This window comes from Manis pentadactyla, chromosome 14 (genome assembly GCF_030020395.1).
Source record: "Manis pentadactyla isolate mManPen7 chromosome 14, mManPen7.hap1, whole genome shotgun sequence".
NCBI lineage: Eukaryota > Metazoa > Chordata > Mammalia > Pholidota > Manidae > Manis > Manis pentadactyla.
Window position 1 is genome coordinate 70,120,652 of NC_080032.1, and position 17,120 is coordinate 70,137,771.

The 17,120-nt window shown below is 44.2% G+C and overlaps 1 protein-coding gene across 3 annotated transcripts in view; it reads right to left on the reverse strand.

The window, feature by feature from the left end:
- Window positions 1-1,715: 1,715 nt before the first annotated feature.
- The window catches only part of DUSP16 (dual specificity phosphatase 16), a 94,162-nt gene continuing 78,757 nt past the window's right edge, over window positions 1,716-17,120 (reverse strand). For all 3 annotated transcript variants that reach the window (XM_057491671.1, XM_036909577.2, XM_057491672.1), the window contains 3 exons: window positions 11,827-11,986; window positions 7,147-7,270; window positions 1,716-5,426 (listed from right to left, as the gene is read on the reverse strand). In XM_057491671.1, coding sequence (XP_057347654.1) covers window positions 4,265-5,426; window positions 7,147-7,270; window positions 11,827-11,986 — 1,446 coding nt within the window. In that variant the 3' untranslated portion in view covers window positions 1,716-4,264. The remainder of the gene's footprint in view (window positions 5,427-7,146; window positions 7,271-11,826; window positions 11,987-17,120) is intronic.

Below are 17,120 nucleotides of genomic sequence, written 5' to 3' on the forward strand. Positions count from 1 at the left end.
GAATCTCCTGGGTGTGCTGGTGTGTGTGTGTCCAATACACTGAGGAGCTTGTTTGGGGTCCTCAGTGTCAATACAGACCTGGTGGGACTTCCTGATGGCGTAGTTTGTCTTCATCAGTCAAGGCATATCCTACTGCTACCTTTTATTCTAGAGTGAGGCATGACTGATGCTAAAAACTTTCATGAACCAAGTACTTTTAATTAAATTTCTGAAACAGTCACAATTTCCCCGACTACAGCTGAACTAACCTTCTCCCAGCTACCATGCCAGCCTAAGACACTGCCGCTCCTGCAAGGTCGCACTGTGCACTTCCTGTGGGACTGCGTGTCTGACTGACTCTAGGGTTTCAGCTAGAACCAAAGGAATGAAACTTATGTTTTCACATAAACCCAGTTTGATGTCTGTGCACATAAACGGCAACGATGATTGACTTGTAAACATCTTCCATGATGGCACTGTAATTTTTCAGTTGATTTCGCAACACTTTCAAGCTATAACCAAATATAATTATGCTGTATAAGGATGAATGGGTCCCACAGAATGCTAGGAATAACTTTCTTCCCTCTTCCATTTATAGCTGCAGAAGAGTAATATTCAGAGGAAAGCACCTAGACAAATTGTTTACTCGACCTAAAACATTTCTGCTTAATGTCAGAGAAACCAAACCAGACAGAAGTATTTAAAATAAAATGACGGTGAAGGTTTTGAGGGTCAAAAGGTTTTGTCAACCAGGCCATGTGTAAGCCCTACTCTTCCCATCTGCACCTTCCTTATGTCCCCGTAGCCCAAGGCCGCGTCTCACTGTCCTCAGACCCAAACCAGCTCTCCAGCGCCAGCCTGCTCAGGCTGCTCTCCGAGGGCCCCAAATCTGTCCGAGTTTAAATAGGAACCGGCCTGTCCTGTAGGCCTTCCCCAGCGCCGCGCCTTCGCGCCCAAGCCTCTCCTCGCAGCGCCTCCTCCCCCAGCCCCCGGGGCGGGTTCATCCCGCGCTCCCTTGAACCCTTTACTCTTGTGTCCCGTGTCCACCTCCGTTTTTTGCAAGGTCTTGGCCAAGGCAGCTCTTCTGGTGGTTGCTCATCCATCCAATCCTTCTTGCTTTTAAATTTTCTTAGATTTAACTTGAACACAGAAGTCTTTCACAACCAATTTAAATGACATCACCTATGATTCTCCTCATTATTATTCCATCTGCACTGAAGGTAAATTCTTTACTGCATGATTCTTTATTGACAAGTTCATGAGACAGCTTCTAGTCTCAAATCATCACGTCCGGTGTCATTTATAAGCAAGGAGGCCACGAAGATGAAATGGCAGAGATGGGGAACAGGTCTTCTAGTCTCCTCAGTTTCTTCTACAAGAATTATTATAAAACCACTTACACATTACATTAAAATGTACCATGACTTTGTATCAGGTCTCTTCTCCTCCTACCCTGTACTTATTCTTGCCTCAGTCAGCAGAAATTTGCAAGTGCCCGCGGTGTCTACACTGGAGTGTGCAGCTGGCAGACATATTAAGGAGCAAAGGCTAACACTCAACTGTCAACGATCCAGTGCTGTGAATGACAGAGCACAAAATAAATCTGATGGCCTCACCACTTAATTCTGAGCTAAGTCCTCTGGGATGTGAGAAGAGCAGGACACGTTCAACTACCACCTCCTTTGGCTACCTGGACATTGCTGGTCCCCCAGGTTTATCGCTGCAAACAGAAGTCCTTTCTCATATTTATGTATAAACAGGTACCAGTTTTATTATCATATTAACATACATGACACATCAAAATGAGAAATGCACAATTTAACCATTCAACAGCTTGCCTTACTCCACAAGAGCACTATATTCATATTAAACATTTACACAGTCTTACCACCTAACTTTACAATTTCCTAAACCATTCTCCAGCATTTCTCACCTAGCAGTTTAGTCTTGCTCTTTAACATCACCATTCTGTATCATCCCAGCAGACCGCAGGGCTCCCCCTGGACCACATGCCGAGGAGGGCCAGCCGCCGCCCCATCTGCCGATGCCCAGGCAGCTCCAGGCCCACCTCGGCAGCTGCAACTTCTGCAGGCTCCTCTGGATTCCAAGCACTGATTATTGGACATTAGCGATCAAGCACTGAAGGTTGTAGTGAATGACTACGTCACAGTCAAAAGAAGGAAGGGGACCATGGGCCAAGAGAAACCCCAAATGGTGGAAGGCAGATTTCTGCCCAGAGATCTCCTTAAAACCAAGGCCCCAACCTCCTGAAACATACAGAGCCCTGGAGCCCCTGCTCTCATTTTGTAGGTTAGACAGTTGGGACCGGACTCTGGAAGCAGGAGCTGTTACCCATTGGGTGTGTGTACACTTAACACCTCACAAACTGCTGTGAAACCTTAATGTTGGATTATATCCAAAATTTAAATCTATATAGAAAAACTAAGATCGGTTAACAGAACTTTTTCAATATGGTAACAGTGCACTCCCTCTGTGGTTTACGCTAACCTGCCTTCATTTTACACCCATATCACAGCACATCATTTGTGCACAACCAGTCATGTTATGTGAAGCTCATACTTGTCATGAGCGAGTCGGTTTTGAGTCACGCCGTTCTATGCTGGTTTTAGCAGTCACCATAGGAAACACAGAAAAACCTGAGATGTGAGTCAGCATCTAGCTACATGTAAAGAACGACAACCCCCCACCCCACCCCCTAAAAGGCTGCTGACGTGAATTAAGGCTTCCAAAGAGGACCGCCCTGAGCTGACAGAACTCCAGCGGGTCGTGAAACCAGACCAGTCCTGTCCGCGTGGGCTGCTCTAACCGTTTCCTATCTTCAGCTGCCGGGACAACTCCACACAGTGATTGCAGGTCAGGGGCTGAGAGACCACCGCGGTCCCCACCGTTCTGGTCTGTCCCTTCTACTAAGAAAATCAATGCTGGGGATGCTTTCTGAGGCCAACCTGGCTGGGGCTTTTCAGGCTGCTCACAACGGAACAGCACTCAACCACCTTCTTCCCGCCTTCCTATACTGTTTTATTCTAAACAGTCCTTGCTTACTAGCCTCTCAGCCCTCTTAGTAAATCTGAAAGTCTAAGGAAATTAGAGAAATAACACCCTCGCCACACACCAGGAGGAAAAAAGCCACTGAGGAAATAAGAGTTTCGGCCTCTCCTTGGGGGTTTTACCTCCTTCAGTCTCTTCAGTTTCTCCCCCTTTGGTTCTCCCTTTAAAAGTCTACCTTATAGTTACATTTTTACAAAATGTATCTGTGCAATGAAGCCAAGATGGAAAACATCTACTTTGGCAGAGAACTTGGAGGTGCTGCTGCTCTACCAACCCAAATAAATCCACATCTGGCTTTAAACCAAGTCAATCTTTATTTAAAGGATTAACAATCCCATTCTGAACAATTGTTTGATTTATAAAGCGGGAGGTAGATTTGTTTAGCCTCCCAACCTTAGCTTAAATCATTATTAGCTGCCAGATTCCTGGCTGTTAAATGGAATCCTAGATGGTTTCCCCTCTTTCTTCATACAGCTGAGAAGAAAAAAAAGGAAAAGTTAATAACCTCCATCTAGGTCCAGTGGGAAATCGGTGCACGGACATAGACAGTCTGAACTGGTCTGAGAAGTATGACTAGCTACCTACCTACTCACAACGCCTAGAACGCGGGCTCCTGGCCGGGGCAGTGGAGAAAGCCCCCACCTGCTGTCTGAGGTACTGGTTTGCTCTAAAGTAGATCTTGGCAAGGCCCCTAATGGTCTGTCCAGCAGAATGATGCTCGCATCACTCGGCTGCCAGGTGAGCTTGGATTTGCGAATCAGCTTTGGAGGTGATCATTTCTCTTGGATTTACCATTAGGTTCTGTCCCCAATAGGGTCTCCCCACCCGACCCACCTGGCTCAGTCTCAGCGCTAAGGTGCACTGTGGAAGGGCTGGACAGAGACTCGTACTGGAGATCTCTTGGTAGCACAGGGAAATGGCAGGGTATCTTGTCCTCTCATACCTGATAAAACTTGACTAAGTAAAAACAGGACCTGCAGTTCATTGCCCGGAACTGTGTCCTCTGTCTCAGGGAAACCAAGCATCTGCCCTTCCACTTTTGTTGAGACACGTTAGCTCATCCCTCAAATGCAGATGTTGAGAGAACTGTGTTGACACCATAGCTCTGTTTTCCAAAAATATATATGTATGTACATATATATATTTCAGATTTACAGGGAATATTTTTTGTGAACAAGAAGAAAACTGTCACCAGAAGTCACAAGTGTCTTTCTTCTCAGGAGACCTCAATGATTTCCATGCTGCCTGAAAAGCTAGACTGGCTGCCCACTTTCCCCAGTTCTTCCCGTGACCTGTTCTCTGACATGATGCTCTCTCCGAATTCCATCTGGCAGCTTCTGCGTTTAAACTGCTTTTCAAAGGGGCTCTCTTCATGCCAGCTGCGCCGGGAGTCGGCTCTGTCCCTGGGCTTCTGCCGCCTGCGCACAGAATACGCTTGGTCGCTGCAGGTGGGCAGCTGGCTGCAGCTGTAGGCAGAGTAGCCGGCGCTGCCCCCGTAGATGGCCGAGGCAGAGTAGAAGTGAGAAGGCTCCGTGGCAAAATACCAACTACTGGTCAGGGAAGGGGTGGAGGTCTGGGGAGCCAAGATATCTGAATGCCAGCCCTTGAGGCCCAGGCCGGCAGCAGACTTGGCCAGGTGCTGCTGGCTGGTGGAGAGGCCGAAGAGGAAGTTGGTGTGGTAGTTGTCCTCCACGCTCCCGCTCCGATGCAGCGGTGCTAAGAGGGACCGCGGGGCGGCTCCGCTGCTGCTGGTCCTCACGGGATGGCATCGCTTGCTCTGGCCATCTGAAGGCCTGGTGGTCGGGGGCTTCTTGGGCATGCCGGCTTCCTCCTTATCTGGGCTGCTCTCTGGGGTCTGCTCCGAGACTTCCTCCACGGGAGAGAACTGGCAGGGCTTGCTGGTCCCGTCCAGAGTCGAGGAAGGTCTGTAGTGCTCCAGGGCGTCTTCTGGCGCGGACGCCGCCACACTGGCCGAGCACGAAACGGATTTGATGTCCAGAGAGAAGGAACGCTTGAGCTTAGTGCTGTCCTGCAGCCTGTCCACGGACACGTGGAGCCCGTTGAGCGCCTGCTCCAGCGGGCTGTCCCCCGGCAGCGGGGGCTGCACGCCGGGCACGCCGGCAGGACGCACCGGCCTTTGCCCTGCCGCCTCTGAGGTAGGAGACTTGGCGCAGGGTGGACTGAGGGGCGTCTCGCTTTTCTGTCCACCCTCCGAGGCCGCGGGGGCAGGGGCGTTCGGCTTCTCCAGGTGCAGCAGCTTGAGTTTGCTCTTTGGCCCTGAAGCTCCAGTCTGGTTCTTAATCTTTTTCTCATAGTCCAGGAGTTGGCCCAGAAAATTGAAGTTTGGAGATATAGTAGGTCTTTTTTCTTTCACAAATCTATGAAGAGAGGAAAACCAGACAAACCTTGAATTTTACAACTACACTTAAGAATATTACTAAGCTAGAATATTAAAGGAATCAGCGAGACAGGAAACTGTCAGACCCTCCCCCTCCCAAATCCCTGTGGAAGGTGACTGGTTTAACAGTTCAGCAGCTGATCAGAGATGGTTCTCTCACCACCAGGGACACCCCCGCCCCTCCCGGAGCTACCGTGACACGCACAGGGCGGCAGCCACTCTCCAGCTTCAGGTTTCCGATATCACATCTTCTCGAAGCCCCCAGTCACTTCCTCAAGACATTTCACATTTTAAATTAATGGCCAAAATGGAGAATATCAGATGGCCAGAGCATCAAAGCACTCACGTCCGAGTTCCTTCTCTTTGTATTCAACGTGGCAGCACAGTCAGCTACGAGGTGGCGCTACACTGCCGCGCTGAACAGGGTGCTACCTCGGTCAGGCCTCCAAGCTCCTCCATGTCAGGTGGGTTTAATTACCCGATCTTAGAGGCACACAAAGTCCTCACCTGACTTGCCCAAAATCACACAGCCACTGAATGACGCTGCTGGGATTCAAAACCACGTCAAAACGTCTGGGTCCATTTTTGTAACCACAGGATCCATCAAGTGATCAAAACTAATACTAAGTAGCTTTTATGTTTCACGGCCAAACAAGGACTCTTAGAGATAGGAGATAATTCTTTAATGGCCTGACCCTTTGGATATTCTCAGAAGATGCAGGAGTCAAATTACACTGAAATCTGTATTTGAGTAAGGAAAGGGAAAAATGAGAAACTCCTTGGATATCGAGTAACCTACAGCAAATTAACAAAGCCAGAGAAACTGGCTCAACTCTTAAGTGTAAACGGAGGGTCCTCATCATCAGGCTGGTTTATACGAGGCGCAGGGGGACTCTCGGAGAGAGGAGCCTGAGTGGGGGGCCAGGGGACCTGACGCAGGCAAGCAGGGCCCACCTTCCCCCAGCTCGAAGCTGTTCAGACAGACCATTCTTTTTTCCAAATTTTCCAATTTGAGAAACAGTCCAATTGTTACAACAGGCCTGCTCCATATCCCATGAAAACTACCACCTCTATGCAACAAGACAGGACCACTCAGACTCGCCAGTCACTCAGACAGACCCAGTCTGGGGGCTGCTGTCCCTCCCTTGCCTGCCTCCTGCTTTGAAGAGCAGGGGAGGTGTGGACAACCCAGTCAAACTGATAACCCTGCAAAATCTGGGCAACTCTAGAGTGTAGGAAACTTTACTCAGTGACTGGGGTTTGACAATTACTTCGTTGATTAGGTTTTTCCTCACAGTGAAAGAGGTACCATGTTTTAGGCCGAGTAGGAATTCTGTCATCAGTTTTGTCCTGGAACTGTTTTCATCATATGTGAATCAGAACACACGATACTTCTCCAGTGAAGGAAAGAAACTCACATAACAGGACAGAGGTCTCTGTTTGGATTTGTTGTTCCTTCAACTTAAAAAGTTGGCGAGGATGAATCGGACACATGTTAGAATAGAATTAATGCTAACTTATGAAATACAAAAATGTATTCTTCTCCAGTCTTTAAAAAAACATTTAAAAATCCAGTCACCAGTAGAGTCTCACTGAAAGAATCATGATCTGCTTTAATTTGGTTACCCACCCTCACAGCTCTTCATGTTTCAGGTCAAATGAAAAACCAGTCACACAAGACAGGTAGGTTCTGTCCTCACCTGTAAGCTTCATCCAGGGACATATCCATCCTCTTCATGATGTAGGCGATAGCGATGGTGGCCGAGCGAGAGATCCCGGCCAGGCAGTGCACCAGGACACACCCGTTGGAGGCCTTTGCTTTCTCTGTGTGAGGCAAAGTCAACAAGAGTGACTAACGACAACTTTGCTCAGCAGTGAAATCTTGTTTCCACTTACTTAGTAACGTCTTTCATCTAACAACTCAGAGCAAATCTCTCTGATTTACATATTTTTCCTTTCAACATTCTTTTAAGGAGGTAGGAGAGGAAAATTTCCTCATTATTTACATAGAGGACAATGTAGGCCCAAGTGTGCTAATAAGCAATTTGTTCCTAACACAAGTGGCCTCTTACTCAGTACTTTTCACTATGTATTTTTTACATTATGTATTATTTTAATATTTATCCCTGAGTATAAATCTTACATTGTGATTCCAGTTCTATTTATTCAGTGTAGACAATTTCAGAAATACAAAATAATATGAAGATAATAACATTCAATATCCTAAGATTTTAGCTAATGTTGTCTGCCACCTCAACTTTTCTGTTATGTAAGAGATACCAAGTTTTTTCTAGTTTTGAGATATAAATGACACATATTATATATTAAGTGTACAAGATAAAACATATTAAAATTTCACATATTTTTTCGTTGCAAACAAATGTGACATACATAACTAGCTTGAGAAGCAGGGAAGTGGGACAGGGAATCACAGTATCACATCACAACATAAAAAGATGCCACATCAGGCTACTTCTCAAATGCTGATGCATAGAACCAATCTTCCTGTAGTTCCCCTACTTTTCTTTAGGAGGCTTTTCTGTGTGTCATAACGTGGCTCCGTTTTACGTGCTGAGTTTATCCATGTGTACACTGCGAATCAGGCTTAGCAGGTCACTTTCATGAGGGCCAAGGGCACTTTTATCCCTCCCCTGCTGTCCAGGAGTGACTGTCTGACAGCACCCTCTTAGTTCCCCGTAACACGGTCGCAGGACCATGGACGCTGAATTCCCATGGTCCTCAGTTCCAACCAGCAGTGCCGCCATCTCTCACTGTTGAGGTGCCGATGAAGTCATCCTACACAGCATGGGAGCAGCTGACTTTTTAGCCAATACTGTGTCTGCTTCGGTTCTAAGCCATTAATGTGCTTATTCTTGAGCTGTTGCCACGGAGCTAAATCCTTCCCTTTTCACTCTGTTTTAGTTGATACTACCGTAAATTTGCCAGACCTTATATTAAAATTCCTGTAATTAACAGATACCCAGGGACTCTGCTCTGACAGCTGAATAATACAAGGCTATTCCACCACCTCTTTTATAAATATTACAAATTTCTAATGTATGTGATTTATTATTCATTATATACAAAACACCACAGGGCTTCTGGATAGTATATGAATGAGCAAGCAGCTTCCCTTTAGACAGGGAAATCAAACACAGTAAAACAGCAACACACACAAAGCAACAGTGAAACAGAGAAACAAGCACTGGACAATGTAATATATAAACCTACCTATGTGAAGACCATGCCTTCCTGGGATCACACATTTCTCTTCCTTCCCTCAGCTGTACCACTCTTAGTATTTCCCCTTTTGCCTTGGCTACTAAGAAGCTCAAAGCTAATGTTTTCATTCAGTTTCAGTAGGTATCTGTAATTCAGACTTACTGTGCCTTCTCGAGTCCCATATTATTTGGTTCTTGCCCTTTTATCCCACTTTGGTGTGTATGTGTGTGAATGGGTATATATTTTTTATCCCAATCTCTTACTGTGAGGTGCTTCAAATTCTTATTGCAAATAGGCTGGGTTCAATTTTTTTTTTAAATTATGACAAGTCTTACTATTTTTAATAATTGTCTCAAAACTAGACTATAAGAATCTAGAAGGGTCTTGCTCCCAACATTCTCCCAAAGGGTTTAACAGTGGGCACACAGTATGCATCCAGTGAACACTGTCTAGCTAATTGATATGTATTTTAAAAAACAATCTTTATAAAAGATTTGGAAAAGGATGGAAAGGAATGAAACAGTGATAACACGTGTTAGGATGGTGAGGTTATAGGTTTCCTTTTCTCTGTTTTTCAAGTTTTCTGCACTGTACTTACGCTGTTTTTACAATTACAGCTCTTTTGATGATATATTTAAAATACCTAATTAAAAAGTGATTATACCAGAGTGGGGTTTGTTAGAGCACATTTCTTGGCAGAAGCAAGTGCTAAACCAAGTCTTACAGCCAAGGAGTAATACGTATAGAGCCGGCAGACAGGAGAAGGGAGCCGTGTGCGAGAAAGGCCAGTGGTGGGACTGAACCTGCTCAGAGGCGGTCGGACTTGCCCGCTGCTCCCGTGCCTCGTGGGAGGAAGTAACGAGAGAGAAGGCCATGGGGGTGGGGAGCAGGGCTTGTGAGGCTAAGGGCTCGTGGGCAATTTCAGAGCTGCTGCAGGCTCCTGACTAGGGGACAAAAGAAAGGCCAGTTGCCAGTAACTGCAATTCAGGGACAAAGTCCAGGTCAAAAGGGAGAAGGAATAACAGACGAAAAGGGAAAGGGGGGGAGCCAGTGAGGATGAGAAGTTACAAAGGCTAAAAAGAAAGAAGTAATGACTGAGGTTACAGAGTACGGCTGTAAGGAATGAAAAGAACTTCTCTGATAATTTTTAAAACAGCTATTTATTAAGAGCCAATTATGAGTTACTTTGCAAGGTATCCTACATATGTTGTCTACCTTAATCTTTACAATACCCCATACGGTAGATACAGTATCTTTAGTTTCCAGCTCAGAAACTGAGAACAGAGAAGTTTTAAATGACTTATTCAAATTCACTCAACTAATAAATAATCCAGCGAGGCAGGACTCCAAAACAGTCTGGCTCCAAAGTACATGATCTTAACTGCTCCCCTGTATTGCCTCCATGCAAGCTCATGAGACTGGTGTGAGTGAGGCGGGGCAGGAGCCAAGGAGACGCAGGAGGGGACAAGAGCCCCTGTACGCAGCCAGCCGGGGCTGGGAGCACCTCATTAGTGTCCCGAAGGACGAACAGGCAACCGAGCTTACTATTGCCTACATTAGCTAGAAATACACTCCATGACAACCTGAGTTCTTCCAACAAACCCAGAAATGACTGAAAATTAATTTAAATAATAAAAAGAAAAGGCACCTACAAGCCTATAAGTTATTAAGTCCTGGTATAAAGGGGTATGTCTTCAAATTATATACTCTGCCATGCTGTGAATTAAAAGTGGCAGGACAGACCTAGTGTCTCTCATGAAAGAAGAAAATCAGTGGGAGGCAAAGTCACCCATATTCTCTCTCTTTTACTAATAACCTTCCTAATGCTTAGACATTGTCGTGACTTAACAGAATCAGGTTCTCTTCTAATAGATTCTGAAATCGCACTTTTCGCTGAAGTTACAGCCAGATGTCTCCAATGGATGTGATGTGCAATGAGAACATCAATCATTATCATTTAAAGAGGCAAAAAGTGAATGATATGCTGACCAAGATGTACAATAGTGGGGAGATAACTTGGGGGGTTTGTTTATGATTATTTTAATGTGAATTATCTAGGCCATTCATACTCAGATGTTTCTTAAAATGCATCCTAATTAAAGATGAAAACTCTTGGTAATCTGGGATCTTGAAAAAACGAGAACTGTTTTAGAATTACCCAAAGTTCCAAAAGCATTACCTAGAAAGTTCTTCTTGCAAGTGAGAGGATATAATGAGGGGCTTAACTTACTTAATCTCACTTTTTAAAAGAAACTAGTTCTTTATTTTAAAAAATTTTCGTAACCAATTTGAAATACTTATGAATTAGTGTACTCAAATCTATGTGACTAGGGGAAAAAAAACAAAAAACCCCTCACATGACCATCAAGAGTCAGCCCTGGTCTGTCAGTCAAGAGCTAGCAACGTATCTCCTCTGTTTGCTCTCCACTAAAACCACCTTTTAGACATGTCACCAATTTACGACCAGCAGACCTGATCCCGTGGCACCAAAATGTCACAACGCCTGAAGCCAGGAGTGAGGGAGGCTCCTGGATTGACAGGCCCAGTGAGCAGAACAGAGTACAGAACATAACAGACCCTGTCACCACAAACATCAGGGAAATGGGCTGTGTGTGTGTGTGTGTGTGTGTGTGTGTTTGGGAATTTAATTAGATCCAGTACTACTTTAAATTATTGGCACACGGTCTGAGACTTAGAAATCTTGTGACATACAGACTTTAAATGTAATGGGATTTGTTCTCCCAGGATTTGACTATTCTCTGGGAAAAATATAGCAAGGCAAAAACAGTTTAAGGAATGCCACCCAAGTTTCCCAAAGTCTTGGTATTTGAAAAAGTGGGTAACAAATTTAATTCCAAAAGTCAAACTGATTTTCAAATACCTGCCATTACATAATCACAGACCCCATCAGGCTTAACCTAATGGTGTTCAGTTAGCTAGAATGTCACATGGCCAGGCCCTTAGGGATGGCATGGCACACACATCACCTTGACCACTGAATCAGATAAGTGGCATCATATGTTGATTTCAGACTTTTGAAATCTCTGAAATAGGCTCCTTTAAAGAAAAAAAGGGGTAGGGAGGGAGGGAAGGGAGAGGGTGTACACTTTACATGAGACTGTATCCTAAAGGCTTGTAATGGTACTTGAGCTGCTCACCAATGAAATCCACGGATTTGTCCAACCACGGCAAAATTTTCTCACAAAAGCTATCATTCACAGGCACTCGGAGGAAATGTGACTCAGGGATAAAGTCAGGCTTGGGACAGGTATTGCTGGCATTCAGCACATAACCAATCCCATTCTGTTGCATCAGCTCCTAGGGAGGGAAAGAGCAATTAAAGTGACTAATAACATAATAGCACAATCATTTTTAAAGAGTAAAGTTTAACATAATGATAAAACTTACTAGTTTCTTTGATATAATCAGAGTTTATTCAATTGGTGAAATCCAGACGACAATTTAGAAATGTGACATTCATCATAATGATATTTTGGGGACTTAAGTTTAAAGCAGCACGTTTTTATGGGCAAAAACGGCTGTTGAAAATAGTATGCTTGAAGATCACAAATAATACAGTCAACTCTCTGTTATCTTTATTACTAGAGAGAGAAGTGGAGCAAAGAATAAAAAATAAAACTACAACAGTTTACTATGACTTTAGAATATATGCACACATAGCAAGGACATTTATTCCCCAACTGAACACGCTGGCTGATCTTTAAGACACAGTCCCAGGCAGTGTTCTCACCCTACTCTCTGCAAGGCCGAATCTACACTAGCTTTAATTATCAGCTCTGCATGCTGACAGCACTCCAATTTCTAGCCCCTATTTCACACTATCTATTGGATATCTCTATCTGGATGTCCTCAGGCCCTTCAAACTCAACATGTCAGAAACTCAACACATTATCTTTCTCTCTTTTTTGCCCCAAATTCCTGTTTCAGTAGTTCAGTAGTCCAAAATTGCTTTATGGAAATAACATCCAACCAGGGCCTTGAGCTAGAAAATAGGACCGTTTCATCCTGTTTCTCTTCCTTATGACCCCATCTAAGTGGTTTTCAAATCCTTTTGGTACCACGCCTTCCATTTGTCCCCTTCTCTCCAGCCCTCGCCATGGTAACAAAAACCCACCAGGGAGCTCTGGAAGTCTGTGGTGTTTCTGTCTCAGTGCATACACTGAACAAGAACTAGGGTAACCTCCCTTATAATTAAAATGGGCTAAGTGCTTCATCCACACTTTTAATAATGTCACCATGTCTGCTCCTGTCCTATCCGACCTGCAGATCCCCCAACATCACGTGTACGCAGCTCCCTTTCTGTGCTGTTGTTCACACATTCCTGTGCTTCACAGGCCCGGTTCCTCTCCCTGATGACTGTTCTACTTTTCCCACTTTGTTTTAAGTTGACTTTACTATGAACTCCTTCCACCGATGGATGATTAACTATCCCATTCTCTGCCCTTCCAAAGGACTTTGTGTACACAAGTAGTAAAGCACCTGGCATCTGTGTTACCGAGGCGCAGATAATTCTTGTCTCCCCTAGTCAGTAGTTGAAGTAAGGAGATCCTTGGGCTGATTCTTGCTTGTCTTCCGACTTTTAGCACCAGGTACATAGTTGCATTCAGTACATGTTTGTTCAACTGACACCCTGCCGGCCATTTTCCAGGCAAGCCTGTACAACCCCACTTCCTTTAGTTCTACATGTTCTAAGCCTGAAATAATGTAGCAATTCTGGTCACTTCTTCCTTTTCCTAGAATGCTGCCGCTGCTACAAATCTTTCCCAACTGCAAAGACAGTTGATAATTTTCTTCCTGTTTCACCATTCTGAATATACCAATTCCCTGACTTCTTCATTCACTGCATTTGGCACAATAAATACATTTTACTTTCATAAAAGGTAGACTTAGTAAATCCAGATCAGGTATGCAACCCTCTCTCAACTGTGAGATGACAATGTTCAGAAACAGCCTTTGGAACTAATGGAGTTTCTCTAAGTAACCAACCCTTCAGCTCTGCCACAGCCCCCATCTCTGATGGTCTCATATGCCTCTGTCCATTCATAATTAGGCTATGAAGATCTTAATGGTGTTTACCACAACTTTTAAACTTTTGTATGTTTAGCAAAGGTCACATCTGTTTTTCTATGCTGAGATTATCTATGGTTGTCTGATCAACCACAGAATCTGCCGTGTACGAACAGCAGCGGGTCACTGGAGTTAAAAGCCTTTCAAATCTTTCTAACCAATGGTCCTTAAAAAGAGGAGCCATTGTATATTTCTTCTTTCCACCAACAGTACTACTAAGATTTATTAAAAGTAAAAAGAGGTAGTAACATCACTTTCTGCCTGACTCAATAAGGAAGACATCGAAATGTCTGAGAAAAGAGGCTGACACCAGCAGGGTTATCTGCTACAACAATCAAACGCCAACAGGCAGTTCTCACTGAGGACCCCATGTCACAAGTCAATAATGGGTGTTGAGTTCGATTTCCCTATAGAATCTAATAATGTACACTTCTGACATAGCCTAACAATCTGTATTTTGCAGAAACAAGCACTTCATCTAAATTCAATCAGAATATATTTGCTGAGCACCTTTGCTAGAGGCCTATAAATTATAGTATGATAGCACATATTAATAAAATAATACCAAAAACTCAATGAATGCCCACTGCTACATGCCAGGTACTGTACTAAGCATGCAAACGGACTGTATCATTTAATCCTCACAGCCACCTTTTGACATGTGTACTGTCATTATCCTCATTTTAAAAATGAGGAAACCGAGGCTTGGAGAGGTTACATCAAGTTTGCCAAGTCACACAGCAAGTGCGTACAAAGTCAAGATTCAAATCCAGGTACATTCATCTCCAGAATCTGTCCTCTTAATTGCCATACTCTACTGAAGTTTCTTTTAAAGCAAATTAGATGGAGCAATAAAGTAACTAGACTACATAATACAAGTTCTTTTTAACTAAACGAAGTGTTAAGACTATGAAATTTTACTATCACTCTGTTTTGTTTCTTTGAGGAGGGAGTGACTCAGACACTACATGGCTACTTGCAGACACTCACCTAAGTTGTACACCTTGCCTCCATGTCACCTCTTCCCTAACTGTTCCCTCAGTTGCAGTCAGAGGCACCCAGTGGTCTCCCTGCCATGCCCACACTGGCGTCTACTGCTGCAGGGCGAGCTGTGCCCACATGCCTGCTCGCTGCCCTCACGCAGATGCTGCCCCATTAAACAGCAGCAGCAAGGCCATGCGAGAAGGTGGCACTTCCGACCCAATTTAAGAAACCTCAACAATCCAAGCCTACAGGGCTTTTAAGATCTCAAAACACTCTCACTTATAAAACAACGCACCTTAAAAGATGCATTTAAATAGTAGCTTTGTTTTAGATAACTGGCAAACAGGAGGGGAGAAAAGACATTAATGTATTAAAATTGAGTAATAATAAAATAATTTAAACATAAATTGAAATGAGAAAAAAAGGAATGATCTCAAAGGTAAACATAACTTGATTTATAAAAATTTTACTTAAAAAGTCTATTTATTAAATTGATTATCTAGCTGCTACCTGAGATTCTTTTTGTAATAAGATGGGACTTGATAAATAGAACATGGTCAATTTTAAAAACAAAAAGCAAGCAAAATCCTAAAATATTACTATATAAAATTTAAATATAATTGGCTACTAATTAACTATCATAAGTAAGTAATCAGGATTGGTAGTTACTACATCAGGAGAAAAAGTTTGCTAATTTCCAAAATAGGCCCATGGCTTTTTTTGCTAGGTTAGCTGACTGGAGTTCTTAAGCAAATTCCATCCAAATGCACCAACCACTTAGAGATCCCATTTCTTTGAAGAAAAGCAAGAACTTGTGAAAACAACATCACTACAGAATCCCTCCGCATTATGACTGTCCCCAAAATAATGTACAGTTGCCTTATTCCCCCTCTAGTTCAGACAGAAAAAAATGTTAAGCAATTTGCCTTTCTGGAATCTTTCCAAAACATGTAACTTACTGTTTTAGGTCACAGGAAAATAACACTCTCCCCTCATTCATATTTCATCAGTATGTGTCCTATTTCAATTCATGTACACAACTACAATAAGTACAGAGGCTGAAAACAAACACAACTGCCTCCATCGAAGCATCCCATTCAAATGGTGGAGGCAGACGTGCCAGAGCCCAGAGCTGACCACCAGCCGTGAGGCGAGCGTGCACTTGGCGGGCGTCAGGGCAGACAGCTGGGTGAATCTCGGAGGTCAGTTCAAGTTTCTGCTCCAGGTTCAGGAAACTGAATAATAGTCTTCTGATTCTTTTTGTGACCATACACAGGCATCTATGTCAACATTTCCGACGTGGAACTGGGATGAACGACAGTTATGAAGGATGGGTCTGTTTTATAGAATAATGATTGCTTTTATGCACAGATGGATGTCAATGACTTCTTAGTCATAAAGAGAGATTTATGTAATTTGTTCAATTTTGTTTCAGTAAAGCATACACAACTGAATATTACTCTCTGGCATAGTTAAAAACATTATCTTTAAAATTCCAGAGAGCAGTCATCTTATACTGTTTAGTATTTATCTCAACTTGGTGCTAAGGTCCACTGAAACATACTTTCTACTGACAAAATAATCTGTCTTCTCTGGCCTTCAAATATGCTTCCGACACCCTGGCCTCTCATGTCTGTGAACTTTTCACGTGACCACTCACTCCCAGGAGACCTGGTCCAGCTTCGTCATTACCAGCAACACAGTCCCTCCTCATCCCGACCCCACAGCCTGCCCTCAGATGAGGCCGCCTCTGCTTCCAGCATCCTTTTGCACCACCTCTCCTGCGCCCTTCGGCCCCCCAGGACCTACTCCTCCTGTCCTTCACCCTCACGATGTCTGCCTTCCTTGTCCAGTTAAATTCTGTCATTATAATCACTCCCTTGCCTTCACCCTCAATTCCTTTGTCCCACTACTGCTGCCCACTTACTTGGCAAGGCCACGACCTTGGGGTCAAATCGAATTCTCTGCCTCACCTGCGTCTGCACCCGGGCAGCCGAACACGCCAGAGAAACACTCAGCAGTGCTCCGGATCCCACTCTGAATGAATGCTCCTCAGCAATCACTGTGTTTCCCTAGTCCATTCACTTCCCTCTCTCCAAGATGCCATGCCACCCATTTCCCATTTGCTTCAGACTCTGTCTCTCCCCTTCGTCCTCATCCACAGCTAATGATGATCCTGCTTCCTACTACACTAGAAAAACAGAAACAAGATAGAGAAATTTTGATACACTTCCACTACCACAACTACTTTTCTGCAGCACACACACACACCTACACATGCTACCTTCCCTCCTGCTCCTCCGGATGAGCCAGTGTGGCATGAACAGGGCAAAGGACATGGGTGCTGGCCCAGAACCACCAGAGCACAGCCAAACACCTT